The following is a 21,054-nucleotide window of genomic DNA, read 5'->3' as shown; positions in this document are numbered from 1 at the left end:
TCCCCAATGCTGGAGGTGGGGCCTGGTGGGAGGTGTTTGGATCATGGGGATACATCCCTCATGGCTTGGTGCTGTCTTCACAATGGTAAGTGAGTTCTTTCGAGATTTAGTCATTTAAAAATGTGTGGCATCTTCTCCCCATATCTGTTTCTCTCTCTTTCTCTCACGATGCTATATGCCTGCTCTGCCTTCACCTTCCACCATGACTGTAAGCTTCCTGAGGCCTCCCCAGGAGCTAAGCAGACGCCAGCACTATGCTTTCTGTAATGCCTACAGAACTATGAGCCAATACGACCTCTCTTCTTTATAGACTACCCAGTCTCAGGTGTATCTTTATAGCAATGCAAGAAATGACTAATACATACGTAATTGCATATCAGAAAAACAAGAGCAAATAATAAAAATATTAAAGCTTAACAATAACAAAAAGGAATCCAATTATATGACCTGAAACTATGTATTCATGTAAGTTACAGAGAAGTTTATAAGTAGGTCAGTAGGACCTAGACAAGGATGACAAATAAGTTTTACCTTGGAAGCCAACTGTAGTTGGCTGACTGTGGTTGCTTGAAGCACTATATTGAAAGGGCCCCTGACACTAAATCAGTTTTAGCAGGCAGGAGTACCATACTGAGGGATATTTTCCAGGAAAACAGAAGGGGTGGGAATAGTGGCATTCATGCTAGATGAATTCCGATGCCAGATGAATGCCACTCCATGACTTTAAATCCAGGTGTGGACTATTTTCAACCCTTTCTCTTCAGTTGGCTGCTTCCAAGAATGCCTATTTGTACACTCTTTGTCTATCTGAAATCCCCATATCAATGTCTGAGAGATCTCAAACTTACATCCAAAACAGAACTTTTGATCTACAGTCCCCTTTAAAAACAAAAACATTACCTTTCTTCCAGTCCCCTCTCTTTCAGTAATGACACCTCATTCACTCAGCTGCCCAGATAAAAACTCTAGAAACTATCCTTAATTCCCCTCTTTCACTCAGCCCTAACCCATACATTTATATTCTCAAGCAAATCTTGTTAGCTGTACCCCAAAGCATTTGCTAACTTTTCTGTGTCTCTCCATTTCTAAGGTTAGTACCTAAGACCGAGACACCATGGCCTCTCACCTGGTCCACTTTAATATAATAGCCTTCTAGCTGGTCTACCTGTTCTCACTTGTGCCCCCTTATAATCTATTATCCACTCAGCAGCCAAAATCATTTTTTAAAATGAATACCCATATCGTGTCCCACTGCACTTGGAATAAAATCCAAACTCCTAACCCTAGGTAGTCTTCCCCAGTCTGTTTCTCCAACTTTATCTCAAACCACTCTCCTCTTACTGCCTATGCTTCAGCCATGCTGGCCTCCTTTGAGTATCAAAACTGCTTTCACCACTAGGCTTTTCTACCAACTGATCCCTAGACTAGAATGTTCTTCCTCTGATAAGCTTTTCTTACGACAATAAGATCTCATGTTAAAGGCCCCTTCTTCAGAAGTCTTCCAGATCTACTCAATTTAAAGTGGCAACTCAGTCACTATCACATAATCCTATCTTAAATCTACACAATACAAGTAACTGTTTGGCATTTGAGCAGTCTAATTTATCAATTTGTTTGTTGTCTCACTACCCTATTATAATATAGGATCAAGACAGTGAAGATCCTAAGAGTAAGTAGGCGAGAGGCCTACTTAATATTTAGTGAAGATGATTTGTGTAGTTTATAATGTGTGTCATATTCAGTAAAACAAGTTTACTTTGTGTGTCTGTGTGTGTTTATTTATTTATATTAGAGGAATAAATGAGTGAGAACAGAACTAAGTAAGAATTCCCAATTTGGAATTAAAGTAATTCTCTGAGGTTGAAAAAAACCCACAAATTTATTTTGATTCAAATTCAAAGGTACCAATATATATATATATATATATTTTTTTTTTTTCGCCAGGGAGAATTAGGTGCTGACTAAAACAATGAAAAAACAATTTGCCCTAATGGAGCTCGAGGGCAATAATAAACAGGCTATGGTAAGTAAATGCCATGAAAAGGGTACTACAGTATAAGGTGCTATACGTACACTTAACCAAACCTGGGAGGTAGAGAATCAGGAAATGCTTCCCAAAGAAATGCCATTTAAACTGAATCTGATCTAAAGGATGAGTAACTGTGGGAAGGGGTGGGGGTGTGGCAAGGAAGACATGAAGTATAAGAGTATTTTGAATAGAGGAAAGATGAGCAAAGCCCAGAATCCAGAGAGCTGACAACATACTCAGGGAACTAAAACTAATTTACTGTGGCTGAAGAGCAAAGTATGAATTGAGAAGTACTGAGAGAGACCAAAGAGGTCAACAAGGGTTATATATCATGAAGCCTGTTAAGGAGTTTGGACTCTATCCTAAGGGTAAGAGTCATTAAAGGATTTAAATAATTTTTATATGTAATATAACCCTTATTAACAAAAGATAATTTTAGCCAATGTGAAGAGTTTAGAGGGAGACAGAAAGGTCAACCTTGAGATTGTTACAGTTTTCCAGGCAAGACATAATTGTAGCCAGAATTAGAATAGTAAGAGTGGAGACAAACAAAAGTGAATATTAAGATTCTACTCTAAGAAGTATTAGAAGCAGTTAAGTGAACACTAAAAGCACAAATAAAGAGGTAGAGTTGTAACAGTGAATAAATTACCAGATTTCACAGAACATGGGACATCTAAGTTGAAATTTCAAGAAGGTACAGTAAGATTTCCAAAGAAGAAGAAAAGGCATTTTAAACTTTATGAAATCCTTTTATTTTCCTTTTTATATAGAGACAGGATCTTACTCTGTCACCCAGGCTGGAATGCAGGAGCACCATCATAGCTATCTGCAGCCTCAAACTCCTGGGCTCAAGAGATCCTCCTGCCTCAGCATCCCAAGTAGCCAAAGTGCTGGAATTATAGTTGTAAGCTACTGTGCTGAGCCTATAACAGACTTTTATGTAGCAGAGTTATTTCCCTGTTCAAATAATTAGAAAAAATTTAAAAATGATCTGTATGTTTAAAATGTATATCCCATTTTTTTTAGGCAGAAGCTTTAAAAAAATCTCCATTTCTGACTCATCTTACATTATGATTTCATCATATTCTATTAAATCTATTCTAATAAACTATGAGCTATAAAAATCTTGAGTCTGGCCTCCAGCAGATCTTTGTCATCATTATAAAAGTTTTCCTAACAGTAAAATTACAATGAAAAAATAAAAATAGTCCAGTCAAGACATATACAGTGTATATGTAAATTTTTAAATAACTGAAGACTTTAAAATAATGGAACATATTGTTTTACCATTATAAACATTAGACCAATAATAAAATGTATCTCAGGATGAGTTAAACTTAAAAGATAACAACTGTACACTCTAATTCAGCAAATATTTATTGAGAATTTATACACCTATACACATACGTGTTTCCATATACATTGGCACTATAGTAGGCAATAGAAAGATAAAGAGCTAGGAGGCAGATGCTGCCTCAAGAATTTTGTAAGCTAGATGGGAAGAAAGACATAATTCATTTTAAGTAGCACTTTTACAAGACTTCTACAATGATAATGTGACTTTATGAATAAAAATGGTTCTAGCAGAGGAGACTTTGATATTCTTTTGCATTTAATAATGTAAGATGCAGATGTCAAAGAATTAATACACTAACTATAGTGAACATATTTTATATTTCCATTATTTTATTCTATAGATGTAATGTTGGATTCAAGAAAATTACTACTGATTTGAATTATGAGCAAAAAGTTTAACTGCCAAATATCAAAAAGAAACATCAAACTCTAGGTAAGAAATACATGGCAAACACAGAAGACATATGAAGATGAAAAGAGTATCTGGCTGGGTGCGGTGGCTCATGCCTGTAATCCCAGCGCTTTGGGAGGCTGAAGCAGGTGGATCACCTGAGGTCAGTTTGAGACCAGCCTGGCCAACGTAGTGAAACCCCATCTCTACTAAAAATACAAAAATTAGCAGGGCACTAATGTACAGCCAGTTGCGGGTGCCTGCAATCCCAGCTACTAGGGAGGCTGAGGCAGACGAATTGCTTGAACCCAGGAGGCGGAGATGGCTGTGAGCCGAGATCGTGCCACTGTACTCCAGCCTGGGTGACAGACAGAGACTCTGTCTCCAAAAAAAAAAAAAAAAGCAAGCAAAGGAAAATCAACATAATTACATATTTGTATTTTATATCTATAATTTAAGTAACATATTTATCTCCTGGTCTCACTTTAATACTTGAAAGTAACAATAACACTTACCTTACAACTATAAGAATGGCTATAAGAATTGAACAGATAGGATCTGCTATCATCAGACCAAAATTTTGCATCATGATGGCAGAGGCAATTACACCAATACTTCCAAGAGTATCTGCTAGGATATGTAAAAATACACCTAGAAATAAACCATCATAAAAATCAAAACAGTCTTTTGGTTAATTTAAAATACAAATATATCCTAGAGCTAGACTCTTAATTTTATATACAAAAAACTAGATACCAATTTCAAAAATAAGTAAGCATGTATATTCACCATTTAGTAACCATGTAATAGTACATTTATGAATTAAAATCAATTTTTCTGTTTCAAATCAACAGGGGTTGAAATATCTGACTGGTAAATCATACTTTTTCTTAATGATATAAATGAAGCAGAGAAGTAAGTTGATTTTAAAAATTATTTGTGAACATTCACCTCTGGCTAAAAGGAGTCCAAAAGTCAGTAATTTGTTATGGGAAGGAAACTGCATTAGGCTAAAAGAACCGGTCAAGAAACATTTTAACTATAGATATACGTACATACAGAGCCCTCTGCTGGTGATTAAAATTATTACCATTTGGGACTATAATTTCCTATAAACCATAACTTATCCTGTTACACTTATTAATTATCCTAAAAGCTCTATCTAAATTGGTTACATACTATACTCAGAGGTGATGTGAAAGCAGGCGCTAATTTCAATATTTTTAAATAAATATAAAATACATGTTGAACTTTTAATAATTAAATATTAAATTGGTAGGATACTGATGTTATACTGATATTCTAAGAACTTAGACATTTAGTAAGTCAAAGTTGCCCAGAAAACCATTTAAGATGTCAAGATTTATGTACAATATTTTCTGAAAAAACTCAACTAAGACAAATTATTCAACGTTTAGATCTTTAATACAAAATTTCTACATAGCAAAACATTCTTTTAAACTTCAACCATGTCTTGCTAAAAATAGAACATTCTTCAATACCATCACCTGCCCTATCTGAAAAGAAATAGTTAATGCATAAAAAGCACGTATCTAGTTGAGAAATACTTGAGTTTTCGTTTTTAGTATTCACTGCACAAAAAAAGGTGAACCATAATTATTTGGAGGTACAGAAATACAAACTTAAATTCAAGAAATGTTCTCAAAACTTAAAAACTGACTGCTAATGAGTCAAGTCAAATCTTGTGTTCTGGGAAATTATACTTCATTTTATCTGCCACTGATGGAAATTTATATCAAATATTATACTAAATATAAATCATCCCTCACTACCTACATATAACTTTTCATTTATATACAGTTTAACTCTATTATTATAACTCTTCTTCAAAAAGAACAGTTCTTTAAGAACTCTCTTAAAAATTTTTCCAAAACAAAAGAATTTTGTCATACTTACAGACATACTTATAGATATACAGATTTTTGTCATACTTATAGAATATTCAGTTCCTGTTAGGTATTTCAAACAGCAGTGAATTAAATAGGTTAATAATGTTGGGGCCACTTTAACTTTTAAAACTAAAACTGTAAAAAAAAAATACACATCAAAGCAGATTGAAGGTCCCTAACTACAAACTCTTATGTATGATACATGCTTTTAAACCTTTATATCCTTTAATCAGTGTTTTGGTAGAATACAAAATGAAAATAACTCTAAACATGAAAGGAAAAAGAAAATAATGATTTGTTCTTGCTTTTCCTTAGACTGGAAAGTCCCTGGCTACAATTTATTTTCTAACCTGAAAACTGGTTTTATTAGTAAGTGTCATTAAAACTACCTAAGCCCTTCTTACTGTATAAACTGTTTAAGAAAAAAATCACTAAGAAAGAAATATAAACAAGGATGTTTAACTTACACAAAGTTAAAAGTCTTAGAAGATGTGGTAGGATACTGATAACCTAACCCTCCAAAACCTTAGTAAGCCAGGAGTCAAAATGTAGCAAATAATTGAAAAACTTAATTAATTCAAGTTTTTCATGTATGAGTATCCATCTACCTGGTCATTTTACAAGAAGTTTTTAATGCCAGCTAGTTATCTCTGTTCTTCAGCTATTTACTGGGCTCTTCAGCCACCATAAATTGATAAGTATTCAGAAAATATAAACTTATTTTCATAATAACTTATATAAAAGAGAATTAGGAAGGCAAATCTAACTTCCTTTCCTCCAACTTGTGATGACTTTCAAAATTAAATTCTTATTATCAAGGCTAATTTATACTACTTGATACAGATGCATCAAATATGCATGATTATATGCTATTTCAGCAAATGTTATTCTAAAACAATTCCATATTTTGTAAATGGAAAACTTGTGCTTGGAAGACACATTTAAGCCTTCTGAAAATAAATTTCTCAGTATGAAGGAATATATTCACAGTGAAAAATAAAAAACGAGAGTTATATAAAGAAATAGTGAAGAAAAATATGTGTAGTTGAGATTGGGTAAGAAGCCATTCAGAAAGTCAGAGGGAAGTCAAAAGTTAATAAAGGCAAGTAGATAGCTGGGAATTAGGAAACCCTGACAATAAAGTCTAAATGGAAACTCAGAGCCAGAGATTGGTTCATAACCACCCCCCACAACAAAAACAAAAAAAAACCCAAAAACTAATATAATTCATAGGATTGATTTTCTCTGGCTTGTAAAACTTTGTAATATACAATTTTACACAACATGTAAGCTCCTACAGGTATTAGCTATTGATGGCCTACAAATATGATGGAGTTCTCACTTTGCATTAAATTTTTAGCTCTAAATTTTCTCACAACATAAAAACATATTAAATATTATTCTTGGAAAAACTATGTAATAATCCTGTAAAAGCAAATATACTACTACAGACAGTCCTCGACTTAAAAGGATCAACTTGTGACTTTTTGGCTTCATGATGGTGCGAAAGCAGTATGCATTCAATAGAAACTATACTTCAAATTTTGAATTTTGATCTTTTCCTGGGCTAGCAATAATGTGCTATGATCATCTCTCATGATGCTGGGCAGCAACAGCAGGCAGCAGCTGCCAGTCAGCCACGCAATCACAAGGGTAAACAACTGATATTGTACTCTGCAGTGGACTGTATTAAATAAATGACATGATATTCAACACTTTATTACAAAATAGGCTTTGTGTTAGATGATTTTGCCCAACTATAGGCTAATGCAAGTGTTCTGAGCACACTTAAGGTAGGCAGGGCAAAACTATGATGTTCAGTAGGTTAGGTGTATTAAATGCATTTTCAACCCACAGTATCTTCAACTTACCACGGGTTTATTAGGACACAACCCCACAGTAAATCAAGAAGCATCTATACAATGTTTATAGTCACAGGCGTGGGTATTACTTGTATTTAAGCAGAATAGTTTTTGAATCGTCTTCTTTTGAGACACGAGTCTCGCAGGTTCCCCAGGGTAGTCTCAAACTCTTGGGCGCAAGCAATTCTCCCACCTCAGCCTCCTGAGTAGCTGGGATTGTGGGGACATGCCAACTACACCCAGCTCAATATTTTGCTTTTATTATCAAATCAGAGAAAACAGTCAAGTGATAATTAAAAGAATGTCTGCTAATATATCTAATAGCATATAAAAGATAATCACTAGAAAGGCTAACACTAAACACAAACACTGTGTTATATATTTTTCTTAAAGGAAAACTTCAGACAACTAAAACTTCAAAACTATAAAAGCAGTTCCAAAAAACTAAGAAACACAAAGATTGCTTGTCATACCTTGTAAAATCTGTCTGCTGGGTCCTGTTGTTTCTTTTAAGGAGGGGCCATCTGTAGAGAATTAAGTTATTTTAAAACATGTTTTCAATTCCTCATTCAAATTTTTACAATTCAGAGTCCTTTTCACTCAAATGTATCACGAAGAATGCATAGCTATACAGCCACATCAAACTTACAAATTTATTTTTAAAATGTAATGAAATAATCGAGTGGAGGTAAATTTAGCAGCGGTAGTTCTAAAATTCATCAAAGGTATGGAGTATTTCAGAAATTATTGTATTAAAAAGATTAAAAGCACAGAAAATTAAAAACATTGTGAAAATTTTCCAATATTCATAAAATATCTTTTAATACTTTTACAACTGGAAAATTCAGAGAAAACCAAATGTACTGCTTGAAGTTATGAGGTCCAAGAAACGAAGCCAGGATAGAAAGATAACTCGACTATGGTAAATAGTTTTTCAACAGCTTCTAGATTAATGTGGCAAATTCTTGATACAGAAGAGATAAAAATAATTTTTTTCATTTTGCCTTTATGATAAAAAAAATGCTATAATTTCTATCTTTAAATATCTTGAAAATTACTAATCAGTTTTAACATTAAAGCAGAAAAATACAGGAAGACAAGGTAAAAGATGAGCAATATTTGTTTAAACAGATTATCAGGAAGACTGACAAGCTTTCTAATCACAACTAACAAAGTACCTGCTATCATCATTTGTTCACGGCCCACAGCACAGTACCTTATCAGTACAGCTTTTATAGAGCATTGTAACAATGTTCTGCAATAATGTAACAAAGAAATATAAAAGCATAACACCATATAATATTTCCTATCTAGATATTGTACTGCTGTGTGGGAATGAAGAAGTAGCTACCCTGAAAAATCCAGCTGATAGCCAAAAGTGTGAGAGATATGCAATTTTTCAACATTATTTTGGGATGCATGTGAGCAAAGTTGGAAAAGCAAGGTTTTAAAGCATGCCAGTGTAACTATTATAAAAATACAGCATATTTTAGAGACTGACACAGGCAACAGGCAAAAATAGACAAGTAGGATTACATCAAATTAAAAAGCTTCTGCAAGGCAAAGGAACCAAATAACAAAATGAAAAGGCAACTTACAGAATGACAGAAAATATTTGCAAACTATGTATATGATAAAATATATACAGAACTCACAATCAACAGCAAAGTAAATAAATAACCTGATTTTAAAATGGTCAAAGAGTCACAGAACATTACATGTTCTCACTTATTGTAGAGTATAAAAATTCAAAACAATTGAACTCATGGATGCAGAGAGTAGAAGGATGGTTACCAGAGGCTGGGAAGGGTAGTGTGGTGCTGCGGGGGTAGAGTGGATAGTTAATGGGTACAAAAAAAAAGAAAGAAAGAATGAATAAGATCTACTATTTGATCGGACAACAGGGTGACTACAATCAATAATAATTGTACCTTTCAAAATAACTAAAAGAGTATAACTGGATTGTTTGTAACACAAAGGATAAATGCCTGAGAAGGATACCTCATCTCCATGATGTGATTATTTCACACTGCATTCCTGTATCAAAACATCTCATGTACCCCGTAAGAATATACACCTACTGGTTGGGCGCGGTGGCTCACACCTATAATCCCAGCGCTTTAGGAGGCCAAAGCAGGTGGATCACAAGGTCAGGAGATTGAGACCATCCTGGCTAACACAGTGAAACCCTGTCTCTACTAAAAATACAAAAAGTTAGCTGGGCGTGGTGGCACATGCCTGTAATCCCAGCTACTTGGGAGGCTGAGGCAGGAGATTCACTTGAACCCGGGAGGCAGAGGTTGCAGTGAGCCGAGATCGCACCACTGAACTCCAGCCTGGGAGACAGAGTGAGACTCTGTCTCAAAAATAAATGAATAAATAAATAAATAAATAAATAAATAAATAAATCATAAGAATGTACACCTACTATGTACCCACAAAAATTAAAAATAAAAAAATTCATTAAAAAAAATTCAAAAAATAATAAATGGCCAAAGGAATCAAATAGACATTTCTCCAGAGAAAACACACAAATGGCCAACAGGCTCAACATCACTAATCATCAGGGAAATGCAAATCAGAATCACAATAAGATATCATATCATACCTGTTAGGATGGCTATTACCAAAAAACCAAAAGACAGTAAGTGAGGGCAAAGCTGTGGAGAAAAGGAAACCCTTGTTTCCTTTTCTTTTACTGGTGGCAATGTAAACTGGTGCAGATACTATGGAAAACAGTATGGAGGGTCCTCAAAAAAACAATAATAGAACTACCGTATGATCAGCAAACTGGGTATATACCCATGAGAACTGAAATCAAGATCTCAAAGAGATATCTGCACTTCCATATTCACTACAGCATTATTCACAATAGCCAAGACATGGAAGCAACCTAAATGTCCATCAATGGATGAATGGGTAAAGCAATGTGGTATATACATACAACGGAATATCATTCAATATTATTTCTTTCTTAAAGAAAGAAATCCTTCTAATTTTGACACATGAGTGATCCTGAAGGACATTATGCTAAGTGAAATAAGCCAGACACAGAAGGACAAATACTACATTTATACCACTTTTATGAGGAATCTAAAACAGTCAAACTCATAGAAATAGAGAATAGAACAGTGGTTGCCAGTGGCTGGAGGAAGTTGGAAATGAGGAAATATTAGTCGAAGGGTACAAAGTTTCAGTTGTGCAAAATAAATAGGTCCTAGGGATTTGTATGGCATAGTGCCCATAGCTAATACTGTATTGTATACTTAAAAATCTGCCAAGAGTGTAGATCTTATGTTAAGTGCTCTTACTGCAAAAGTGAAAGAAAGAAAGAAAGAAAGAAAGAAAGAAAGAAAGAAAGAAAGAAAGAAAGAAAGAAAGAAAGAAAGAAAGAAAGAAAGAGAGAGAAAGAAAGAAAGAAAAACAAAAAAAGAAAGAGAAAGAAAGGGGAAAGGAAAGGAAAGGAAAGGGAAAGGGAAAAGGAAAAGGAGGAAGGAAGGAAGGAAGGAAGGAAGGAAAGGGAAGGGAAGGGAAGGGAAGGGAATTGAGAGTAGGAGGAAACTTTCAGTGGGAATGGATATGTTTACTGGAGAAATCATGGTGATGGTTTCATAGGTGCATACTTACCTCAAACTCATCAAGTTGTATACATTAAATATTTATCTCTTTCCATATGTCAACGTCAATCATATCTCAATAGAGTAGTTAGAATTTTTTTTTTTGGACAGAGTCAGCTCTGTTGTCCAGGCTGGAGTGCAGTAGCATGATCTCAGCTCACTGCAACCTCCACCTCCTGGATTCAAGCTATTTTCTTGCCTCATGGAAAAATTTCAAAGACTGAAAAATGAAGGGCTTAGAAGGCTCACTCTCCAAGGTCCCTTTCATATTTTCAATTCTAAAGCTGTAAGATTCTGTCTATGTTGCAAATACAAGGTAATGCTTTTTTTTTTTTGAGACGGAGTTTCGCTCTTGTTGCCCAGGCTGGAGTGCAAGGGCGCGATCTCGGCTCACAGCAACCTCTGCCTCCCGGGTTCAAACCATTCTCCTGCCTCAGACTCTGGAGTAGCTGGGATTACAGGTATGTGCCACCACGCCTGGCTAATTTTGTATTTTTGGTAGAGACGGGGTTTCTGCACGTTGTCAGGCTGGTCTCAAACTCCGGACCTCAGGTGATCCACCCACCTCGGCCTCCCAAAGTAGTGGGACTACAGGTGTGAGCTACCAAGCACGGCCAATACAAGATAATACCTAAGTATACACTCTATTGAGAGTAATCAAATTGTGTCACCCAAGCAGCTTCTATTAAGCTATACTTTATAAACTATGTAAAATATAATTAAAATAAAATATTAAGTTGATAAACACCTCGTAAGTTAGTACCCAATGCTATAAAAGTAAGCATCCGAAGATTTCTAAAAAAAATATAGAGGTAAACATCAGGTGACAGACATCAAAAATTATAATACAAATGTGAAAAACTGAAAACCTCTACCATATTTTTATAAGCCAATATAGCACAAAAGGCCTCATGATGCTTAAAAAATTATGATTTTCATTTCCTAAAATGCAATTGCTCCTCATTCACTAACACTCATTTAAAATAGTGATATTTGGGGGGAGCGGAAGGGGGATGGTTAATGAGCACAAAAAAAATAGTTGAATGAATACGACCTAGTATTTGCTAGAACAGAGTGACTATTGTCAAATCGCAATTTCATTGCACATTTTAAAATAACTAAGAGTATAATTGGGTTGATTTTAACACAGGATAAATGGTTGAGGGGATGGAAACCCCATTTACCCTTATGTGATTACTATGTATTACATGCCTGTACCAAAATGTCTCATGTAACCCATAAATACATATACCTACTATGTACCCACAAAAATTAAAAATAAATACATAAGAGAGTGGCACTGTATTATGATACACCCCCTGGAAAAAAGCTAGCATCCACTGCCTTATCCTGAGTTAATTTCACGCTATACAAAAAATAAACTAGCCCTGGGAGCCATTTAGACTGATTCATTAGAAAAGAAGTTGATTGAGTATCTTTTTAATAAACTATTTCAACTAGGAAAAGTATTCCACAAAACTCTTGTTTATTTGGAGGCTGTCCATTTGTCTTTAGGCTGTACTCACCATGAGAATGAAAGTGTCCATGTCCGTGAGCATGATCATGGCTATGTGCAGCACCATGTTTCACTTCATGGCTATGGCAATGATCGACATGGCCATGTGCCTGATCTAGAGCACCATTAAAGAGGGAATGACTGTGTCCATGGCCTAGAAGACAAAATGTTAGGACAGAAGGTATGTAAAAATATATAAATGGTTACAATTATACTGACACTAGTACAAAGAATAAGCTCTAAACTCAGATCAATTCAATAAACATTTACTTGTAAAAAGTGTTATAGATTTATTAAAACAATCCTAAGTTCCTGCTATGGAGTACCAAAAGGTAAGGAAAGCATAGAGGAAAGTAATAGACATTACTGGAAATGAAAATAAGTACTGACTGGAAGTATACAGATATATCCAAAGAGGTCAGATAATATTATTCATTCATTTGAGAAATATTTATTTGTAACATTTTATATTATAGGAATCATTCTAGGCACCGGAGATGAGGCAGTAAACAACAAAGACAAAATTCATGGCCTAAAGTTTTCAAAGTACTCTTACACACACTAATAAAGATTAACAAGACATACGCAAATGCTCACATTAAGGCAGACACAAGAAAGTTGCTGCATTTGGTAACAGAATCAGTAAAATTACATTAAAGCAGGTAGAAAAAGCTAAATGCAAAAGAATGCAGAATCCTCTCTCCACAGCATACCTAAAAACGACTAAACCACCGAGAAGCATCTTATACAAGCTATTCTAAAGGACAGAAAAAGAGTGGATGCTATCCAAGTCTTTTATCACTTTTACAAAAATTCTAAATACCAGTAAATTAAATCTAGCACTGCACCATATGAAAAAATCATGACTATCAGGATCTTCAAGACATATTTACATAGTACATTTCATAAACACACACACTGTTTTTTTTTTTTTTAGACAGAGTCTTGCTCTGTCAGTCAGGTTGCAGTGCAGTGGCACGATTTCGGCTCACTGCAACCTCTGCCTCCCGGGCTCAAGCGACTCTCCTATCTCAACCTCCTGAGTGGCTAAGACTACAGGCATGCGCCACCATGCCTGGCTTTTTTTTTTTTTGAGACGGAGTCTCGCTCTGTCGCCTAGCATGCCTGGCTAATTTTACGTTTTTTTGTAGAGATGGGGTTTCGCCATATCGCCTAGGCTGGTCTCAAACTCCTGGATTCAAGTGATCCACCTGCCTTGGCCTCCCAAAGTGCTGGGATTATAGGTGTAAGCCACTGTGCCCAGCCCACACAAAACTTTTTCATAAGTAGATTTGTTTTGTGGTTTTCTGATATTTGTTTATCTTACATAAATGATATCACACTAAAAAGATAAGTTACTGCGGTCTGGTGGGATCCATGATAACAGTGCCATAGCTCTGAGAAGGCACTGAGATGGAGGGGCATAAAGAAGTGAAAGGGATAGTTCAGGAAGATATTCATATAGTCTGTTGACATATTACTTTTGTTATCAGAAATCAATATAGTTTACCTTAAATTAACAATTCTCTCAAGTAAATAATTATGACAGAAACCTAGTAGAAAATGAAGAAACAAAGCGTTCTAACCGTCATACCAGAGCCATGAGAATGTCCATGACCTCCATGTTTGAAAACAAATATTCCTATTAGGTTTACCACAAACCCAAGAATGGAAACAAGTAGCAGTCTCTCATGGTGGACATCCGGAGGGGCTAATGCTCTCTAGAAAACAAACAAATGGCATTGATATTATTTCTGATTGATCAACTAACAAAATCATAAGACAATATTAAACACTTTCAGTTATTTTTGGAATTAAAAGCACTAAAAAAACCTTCCAAAACAGTTCATAGAAATAAAACCAGTGCTCACATACTGTAGAAAAGGTAACAATTACTATTTTACAATACATATAAATGTTTAAAAGCATAAATATTTCGTGCAAAACTTGTTCTTATTTGGTATCTTAAAATGCTGCCTTTCATGGCTCACGCCTGTAATTCCAGCACTTTGGAAGGCTGAGGCAGGCGGATCACCTGAGGTCAGGAGTTTAAGACCAACCTGACCAACATGGTGAAACCCCATCTCTACTAAAAAAAAAAAAAAAATTAGCTGGGCATGGTGGTGGGTGCCTGTAATCCAACCTACTCGGGAGGCTGAGGCAGGAGAATCACTTAGACCCACGAGGCAGAGGTTGCAGTAAGCCAAGATCGTGCCACTACACTCCAGCCTAGGCAACAGAGCGAGATTCCATCTCAAAAAAAAAAACTGCCTTTCATTTTAAGTTCACTAGTCTTTACATTTTCTTCCTTTTTAAAAAATACACCAAATGCTAAAGATTCACTGGCAAAACTCTCAGGTTCTAATTTCTTTAGAAATACTTCCCTATTGACCTCACTATCCAGATTGTACCTCTACATTTCACAGCGTTAACACTTCATCCATAACTTGTAAAGCACTATCATTTAATTGTTTTCAATTCCAAGAAGATTCATATATATTTAATTTTCCAACTATTTTACAAGTTCCTCTTGTACACACAAAATATCTAATCCAAGATTGTTCACGATATTTAATAATAGTCAGAAAAAGCTCTGTTATATATCTTTAATTAATAAACATTTTCATTACAGAAATGTAATTTATTGACTTTAATCATTATCTACTATACCTCAACTCCTTCTGAGAAAATAAAAAAAGCAGTGAAGATCAAAAATAGGCCATTGACAAAGCCAGCCAGAACTTCCGCTCTAACATACCTAAAGAGGAACAAAGTCAATAACTTAATTCTTGTGTTATTTCTTAAAAATTAAATCATAAAATTACATACATTCAGAGATTCCAAACCATATTATATGGTTATAAGTGGTTAGCAAAGTCCTAGTGTTTATAGTACAGTGCATTTTATTTTATATACAGTAGAAAAGGGAAATGAATTATTATGAATTGTTTAAAAGCAGAATGCCACAAAACACAGATTTTTACAAGTCAATCAAAAGATCTTCTTAAGAGTAAGTAGTTTTAGAAAGACCTTTCACAGAAATTTAAATCTCAAGTTGTTACTGGAGAAGGAAAAACAGAACCAGACAAGTGGACAAACAAAGAAGGATTAACAGATAAAAAGTAAAACAAAGGGTCTGGAAAAGGGTTTTTTTTTAACTTATTAATTTCTCTTTTTCTAAGAACTCCTTATGCTTTCTGCTTTGTACCTTTTAGCTTTCAAATCTTTGGAAAGTAGAGCTTTGATCTGAAGGAAAATAAAATTATTTCTGATTTATCCCAGAGACAACTTGAGATTTATATTTCTAACACTTTTTCTAAGATTAATAAATTTAGAATAAACTGTCAATTACCTATTTTTAGAACCAATTTTAGCTTCACATAATTCTAATTGAACTGTTTTTAAAATACCTGTCTTTTGTTCCATGGAGTTCTGAAGCTTTCTGCTTCCTCCCTGTGTGAAGCATTGGGGAAAGATTTTATTTTTCCATACGGTGTATTTGGCTTAGTTAAAGTAATCAGGAACAACTTTAACTTAGCATTTTTACATGATCAAACATCATTCAAAGGATGCTAACAGCAGTTAACCACTTTGGTCCTTAAACAATATAATGAGAGCATCAAAACTCATGCTTTTCCTAGGTTTCTATGTTAACCTCTAGGTAATACAATTTTTACTATAAAGATATTTTTAAAGAGAATTCCTGAAAATGTACTCTATTAAGTTATGTTGGAGTTTGTCCTGTCAAGCGCATTCCAACATAGCATGTATTTCTATCCCAGAAATAATGCATATTTCTATCTTCTAACACATTCAAATAACATATTACTTGTCAAAACGTTTTTTTTTTTTTTTTCTGGAGAAAAGTTCATTAAATTCAAATAATTTGCAGCCAGCATTCCATAACCTACACTTAGGAATTTATGTAATAAATCAGCAGGGTTACTAACCAAAAGTAAAAAGTATTTTCTTTTAATCTACCTTTGTAGTCCCATAACTAATGCTTGACTGAAAGTCTTTTGTGCTTGAGTTCTACCAGATTTCAAGATCAAAGGCAAGAATGTTTTTCAGGCATCTTTTTGTTTCTAATTCCTAGCTTAGTAGGTGTGCTCCCTAAGTGCAGATAAACTGTTGGAGTGATTTAATTAGCGTGAGTTTAAGATATATTTGTTAAACTTGGTTGTAGGTTCAGAACAAAAACTCATGAAAACTAAACACACTTGCCTTTACAAATAGCTGTGTTTACTTAACAGATTGAGAAGGTCTTAGAATGAGAACATGTAATTCATGAAAGTGCTGTTGCCTAATTAAGTATGGTTAGTGTTTAGATTCTTGAGCCAGGAAGAAAAATAGAAAAGATTTAAGTATAGGTACATATGGATATACGCACGTATGTACGTATCTATCTACCTACTGGATGTATATTACTTTTATGCTGGCTTTGCTCTTTAAAAAATAAGAGTGTGGCAAGACACAAAGATGACTTTTATTTAAAGAAACACTTAAGAGTCCTTGCTTGCTCTCATATTCCCCAACTCTTTCTTCTATTGCAGAGTCAGTCCACTACCGCGGTTATCCTGAATTGGGAGGGTTTTATGAGAATTCAACTCCATGTTTAACATGAATTAATCAGTGTCATTTTGATATACTGCCACTAGTAGTTTACAAATGATGCTACTTATTACTATACCAATTATTCATAGTGTTAAATATTGTACCAGCTTTTATTCTTTAATCTTTCCCAAAAGAAAACATACACACACATACACATACACACACACACACACACACACACAAACACATACAGAAGGAGAGGACAGGATTAAATTAAAAGTGGAAAGAATATTATTCTCTTATATCAACTAGCTAAAGCTGAACATTAAAATCTGCTACGGTACTGAAGATATTCAAAGCTATTCCTAAAATCCATTTTAGAACAGGATACAATACATTCTAAATTGGAAACAAAAGAAACTCTAAGCATTAAAGAACTGAGAATTTTTAATAGTCGGCTACTGTTTATTCAGAAAGATTGTTGAATAAGCTATTCTAATTAGATTTCTGATATATAATATAGATTACTAATTTTCTAACAAAAAATTATAACTTTGGATATAATCTTTCTTTAATAATATAAAATATACTTAGGAATCTTTTAGTAACCACTGTTTAAATTATTTGCAAATCACCAATATCATGCCATAAAAAGTGTTCTTATCTGAGCTGTCAAGCTGTTTGAATTTATAGATATACAGGATCTACTGCTCTATATTATAAAATGCACAATTAGTATTTTTTGGCTCACTTTTTATAATTAAACAAATAACCATATCCCTTGGTTATAACTCAAATCAGCAAGTTCTGCCACAGAACTTCACATCTCCTTTTTAGCAATTGTCACAATATAAAGCTATTATTATATTTTTACGAAACTGTTTCCCCAAGAGACAAGTTCCTGCAAGGCAGGAGGCATGTCTTTACATCATTAGATCATTTTTACATCATTAGAACTAGAAAAGTATTTGACTTATATGAACCCTCAATAAATATCTAAAGAGAACAAGAACAAGAACATGTGAAAGAAACCGTGTGTGCTTGCTAAAGGAAAGAAGCAAAGCCAGGGAGAAAGAGGGAGTAGTGAAGGACCAAAAGTAAAAAACATAACAAGAGGCCTAAGAGAGTGCATGTAAGAAGATGGATGTAACAAGGACAGGGAGAGAGTGAGAGAAACTGCACAGGAAAGGGAGAGCTCAGGGAAGGAGAAGCAGTGAAGAAAGGAAAGAGAGACTTGGAAAGGGAGACAAAAAAGAAACAGTTAAAGAAGTTAACAGAAGAGGAGGAGGAGAGACAGAGCCTAAGAGATAAAGGGGTAAAAGGTAGAGGAAAAGAGCAGAAGAAAAGAAAGAATAAGACAGGAAAGGTATAGGGGCACAGAAGAAGAGAGAAAAAAAGATCACGAGCACAAGCCCAAGTACAAGAGGCAAAGAACAAGAGAAGGAAAAGGGAGTTCAGGAGAAGATAAGAGAGAGTAAGAGGATGAGAATGGGAACAAGAGTGAGAGAAAGAAAATATGAGAGACAGATGAAGAGGAAGAGAATGTAAAAGAGCACTTGCAGGGGAAAGGAAGAGAAGAGGAGGAAAAGGACAGAGGGGAAGAATCAGTAAGAAAGAAGAGAGAGGGAATAGAAAAGACAAAGGGGTGGAGAAGAGAAAGAAACAGAGTATGCATCCTGAGCTCTTGCTTACACGTATATACAGTTACACTGCAAAATATTCTATGAACTCAAAAAAGGAAACACTTAGTGTAATCAAATAATGAAAAAATCCATTGCTTCCTCCAATCAGAGGTAGCAGAAATCAAATTATGCCTCTATGATGATCCAATGTAGTCCCTTCAGCATAAAGATACTCTACAAATATTTGATTAATTGTCCAAATCAGCAAGCATATAAGAACTGTTACATAAAAGTAGAGCTAAAGAGGATAATATAAAACCATATTAGAAAATGATTTTAAATAAATCAACAGCAAAGTACCCATTCAAAAAGAAAAAAGCAAAAGCAAAAAAAAAAATGCCTATTTTCATATATTAAAACTTTCTTCAAAAAAAAAAAGTTGAGAAATTCCTTTATATGGTAGCAATCTCAACAAATTACTGTAGATTCCAATTATATACTGTTTAAAAATTCATCCATGAAGTTATGAAAGCGGTTACCCTTGGGGAGGTAGGAACTCAAAGACGCCTGAGTGGGGACTTCAAAGATTCAAAAGTTACACGTGTGTTCAATTTTTAACAAGTCACTGAGCTTAAGATTAGTGTTTTTTGTGTATATCTTATATTTCAATAAAAAGGATTTTTTTTTTAAAGTCTTACCCGTAAGAGAAAGCATCATTATCTCTCCATTTTGAAATAACAGAAGCTGCCAGTCCAGCCAAAATGGCAGTGCTATCGAAAAACATGTGAAAAGAGTCGGAAATCAAGCCTAAGCTGGAAAAGAACAAACACATTGACAAATTACAATAAAAACCTAATAGTAGGCATCCTTCTCTGAAAGTCTAAGATTCAGCTTTTGTTCATCAGGAATTAACCATCTAAAACAACAATTTAAATATGCTATATAGATAGCTATTGAGGATAAGTTTCAAATATCTAAAAAGTAAACCCTCATACCTCCTGCACAAGGAAAAGCCCAGCTGCTGTGAGAGAGGCAGAAACAAAACCATCTGCTGCTGAGTGAGGGGTAGGAATGTGACCACCCTTGGTCACTTGCAAAGCTCACCTGCCATTGAAAGACTGGTAGGAAAAAAAAGCCATCTACTACTGGGACGAAGCTGATACCTACTTGCTCCCAGGATCTTACAAAGCAAAGGTCTGCTATTTTTGAGTATCCTGCTCCTCCCTTTTGATACCAGGCTGAGGACAGTGGGGACAGGCTGAGAGACAGGGAGAGCTGCAGAATCATTAATACTCACCCTGACACTCAGGTGCACAGGCTTGCCTGACTAGGGATACAACAAGAGAACCGAGTCCTACCCTCCCCACCAAGCCTTGAATAAAGTATAGGGAACGGTAAACTACCAGTGAGAGCACAAAGAGATGTGTGCAGAACTTGCTAAAAGCTGAGAGTGGAGCAAGAACCCTGAAAAAATCCTCCAGTACTCCAAATGCAATACTAATCACAAAGTACTAGGAACCACTGAAAAATTTAAAGGCTGTGATTTGTTGAAATCAGCAACAACAAAACACAAAAGCCAGCTCAACCCCAGTTCAACTATCGACCAGATAGTTTCAAAACTCCCATATTAATGGCCAGGCAGAAAAATAGGTGTGCCCATTTCCAGACATATACAGTCTCTATTATTCTTCTAAACAATGTCCAGCACTCAATGACAAAATCAAGAAAAAAAAAAAGACTCATTGTTAAGAGCTACAACAGTCAACAGAACCAGAAATGGCCCAGATATTGGAACTATTAGATAGGACTTTAAAACAAATACAATTAATATGTCAAAGGATGTGGTATAAAATCAGAGAAAATTCATCAACAAATGAAGAATTTCCGCAGATAAAAACTATAAAATAATACAATGGAAATGATAATTTTTTTAAAATTACAATATGGAGTAATAATAGTCATGGGCTTCTGAGCAGACTGGACACAGAAAGAATCAGTTAGGTCAAAAGAAGTTATACAAAGGGCAACACAAAGAGAAAAGGGAGTAGAAACAAACATACAAACTTTCCCAAACCAGTCTGGAAGTATTGAGCATACTAACACGTATGTATTTAGAGTCTCGGGAACTGAAAAGAAAAAAAGAAAGGAAAAGCATTTAAAAGAAAATGCTTGAGAGTTTTCTAAAATTCATAAA

General features: G+C 34.8%; 1 protein-coding gene across 2 annotated transcripts in view; it reads right to left on the bottom strand.

The window, feature by feature from the left end:
* Positions 1-21,054, bottom strand: part of SLC30A7 (solute carrier family 30 member 7) — a 90,486-nt gene that overhangs the window by 54,032 nt on the left and 15,400 nt on the right. For both annotated transcript variants that reach the window (XM_025384982.1, XM_025384990.1), the window contains exons 3-8: positions 19,559-19,672; positions 15,355-15,442; positions 14,279-14,405; positions 12,695-12,838; positions 8,025-8,075; positions 4,295-4,430 (exon numbers count right to left, since the gene is read on the bottom strand). In XM_025384982.1, coding sequence (XP_025240767.1) covers positions 4,295-4,430; positions 8,025-8,075; positions 12,695-12,838; positions 14,279-14,405; positions 15,355-15,442; positions 19,559-19,672 — 660 coding nt within the window. The remainder of the gene's footprint in view (positions 1-4,294; positions 4,431-8,024; positions 8,076-12,694; positions 12,839-14,278; positions 14,406-15,354; positions 15,443-19,558; positions 19,673-21,054) is intronic.

The sequence above is a fragment of the Theropithecus gelada genome, chromosome 1 (genome assembly GCF_003255815.1).
Source record: "Theropithecus gelada isolate Dixy chromosome 1, Tgel_1.0, whole genome shotgun sequence".
NCBI classification, from domain to species: Eukaryota; Metazoa; Chordata; class Mammalia; order Primates; family Cercopithecidae; genus Theropithecus; species Theropithecus gelada.
This window is presented reverse-complemented; position numbering and strand designations above follow the sequence as displayed.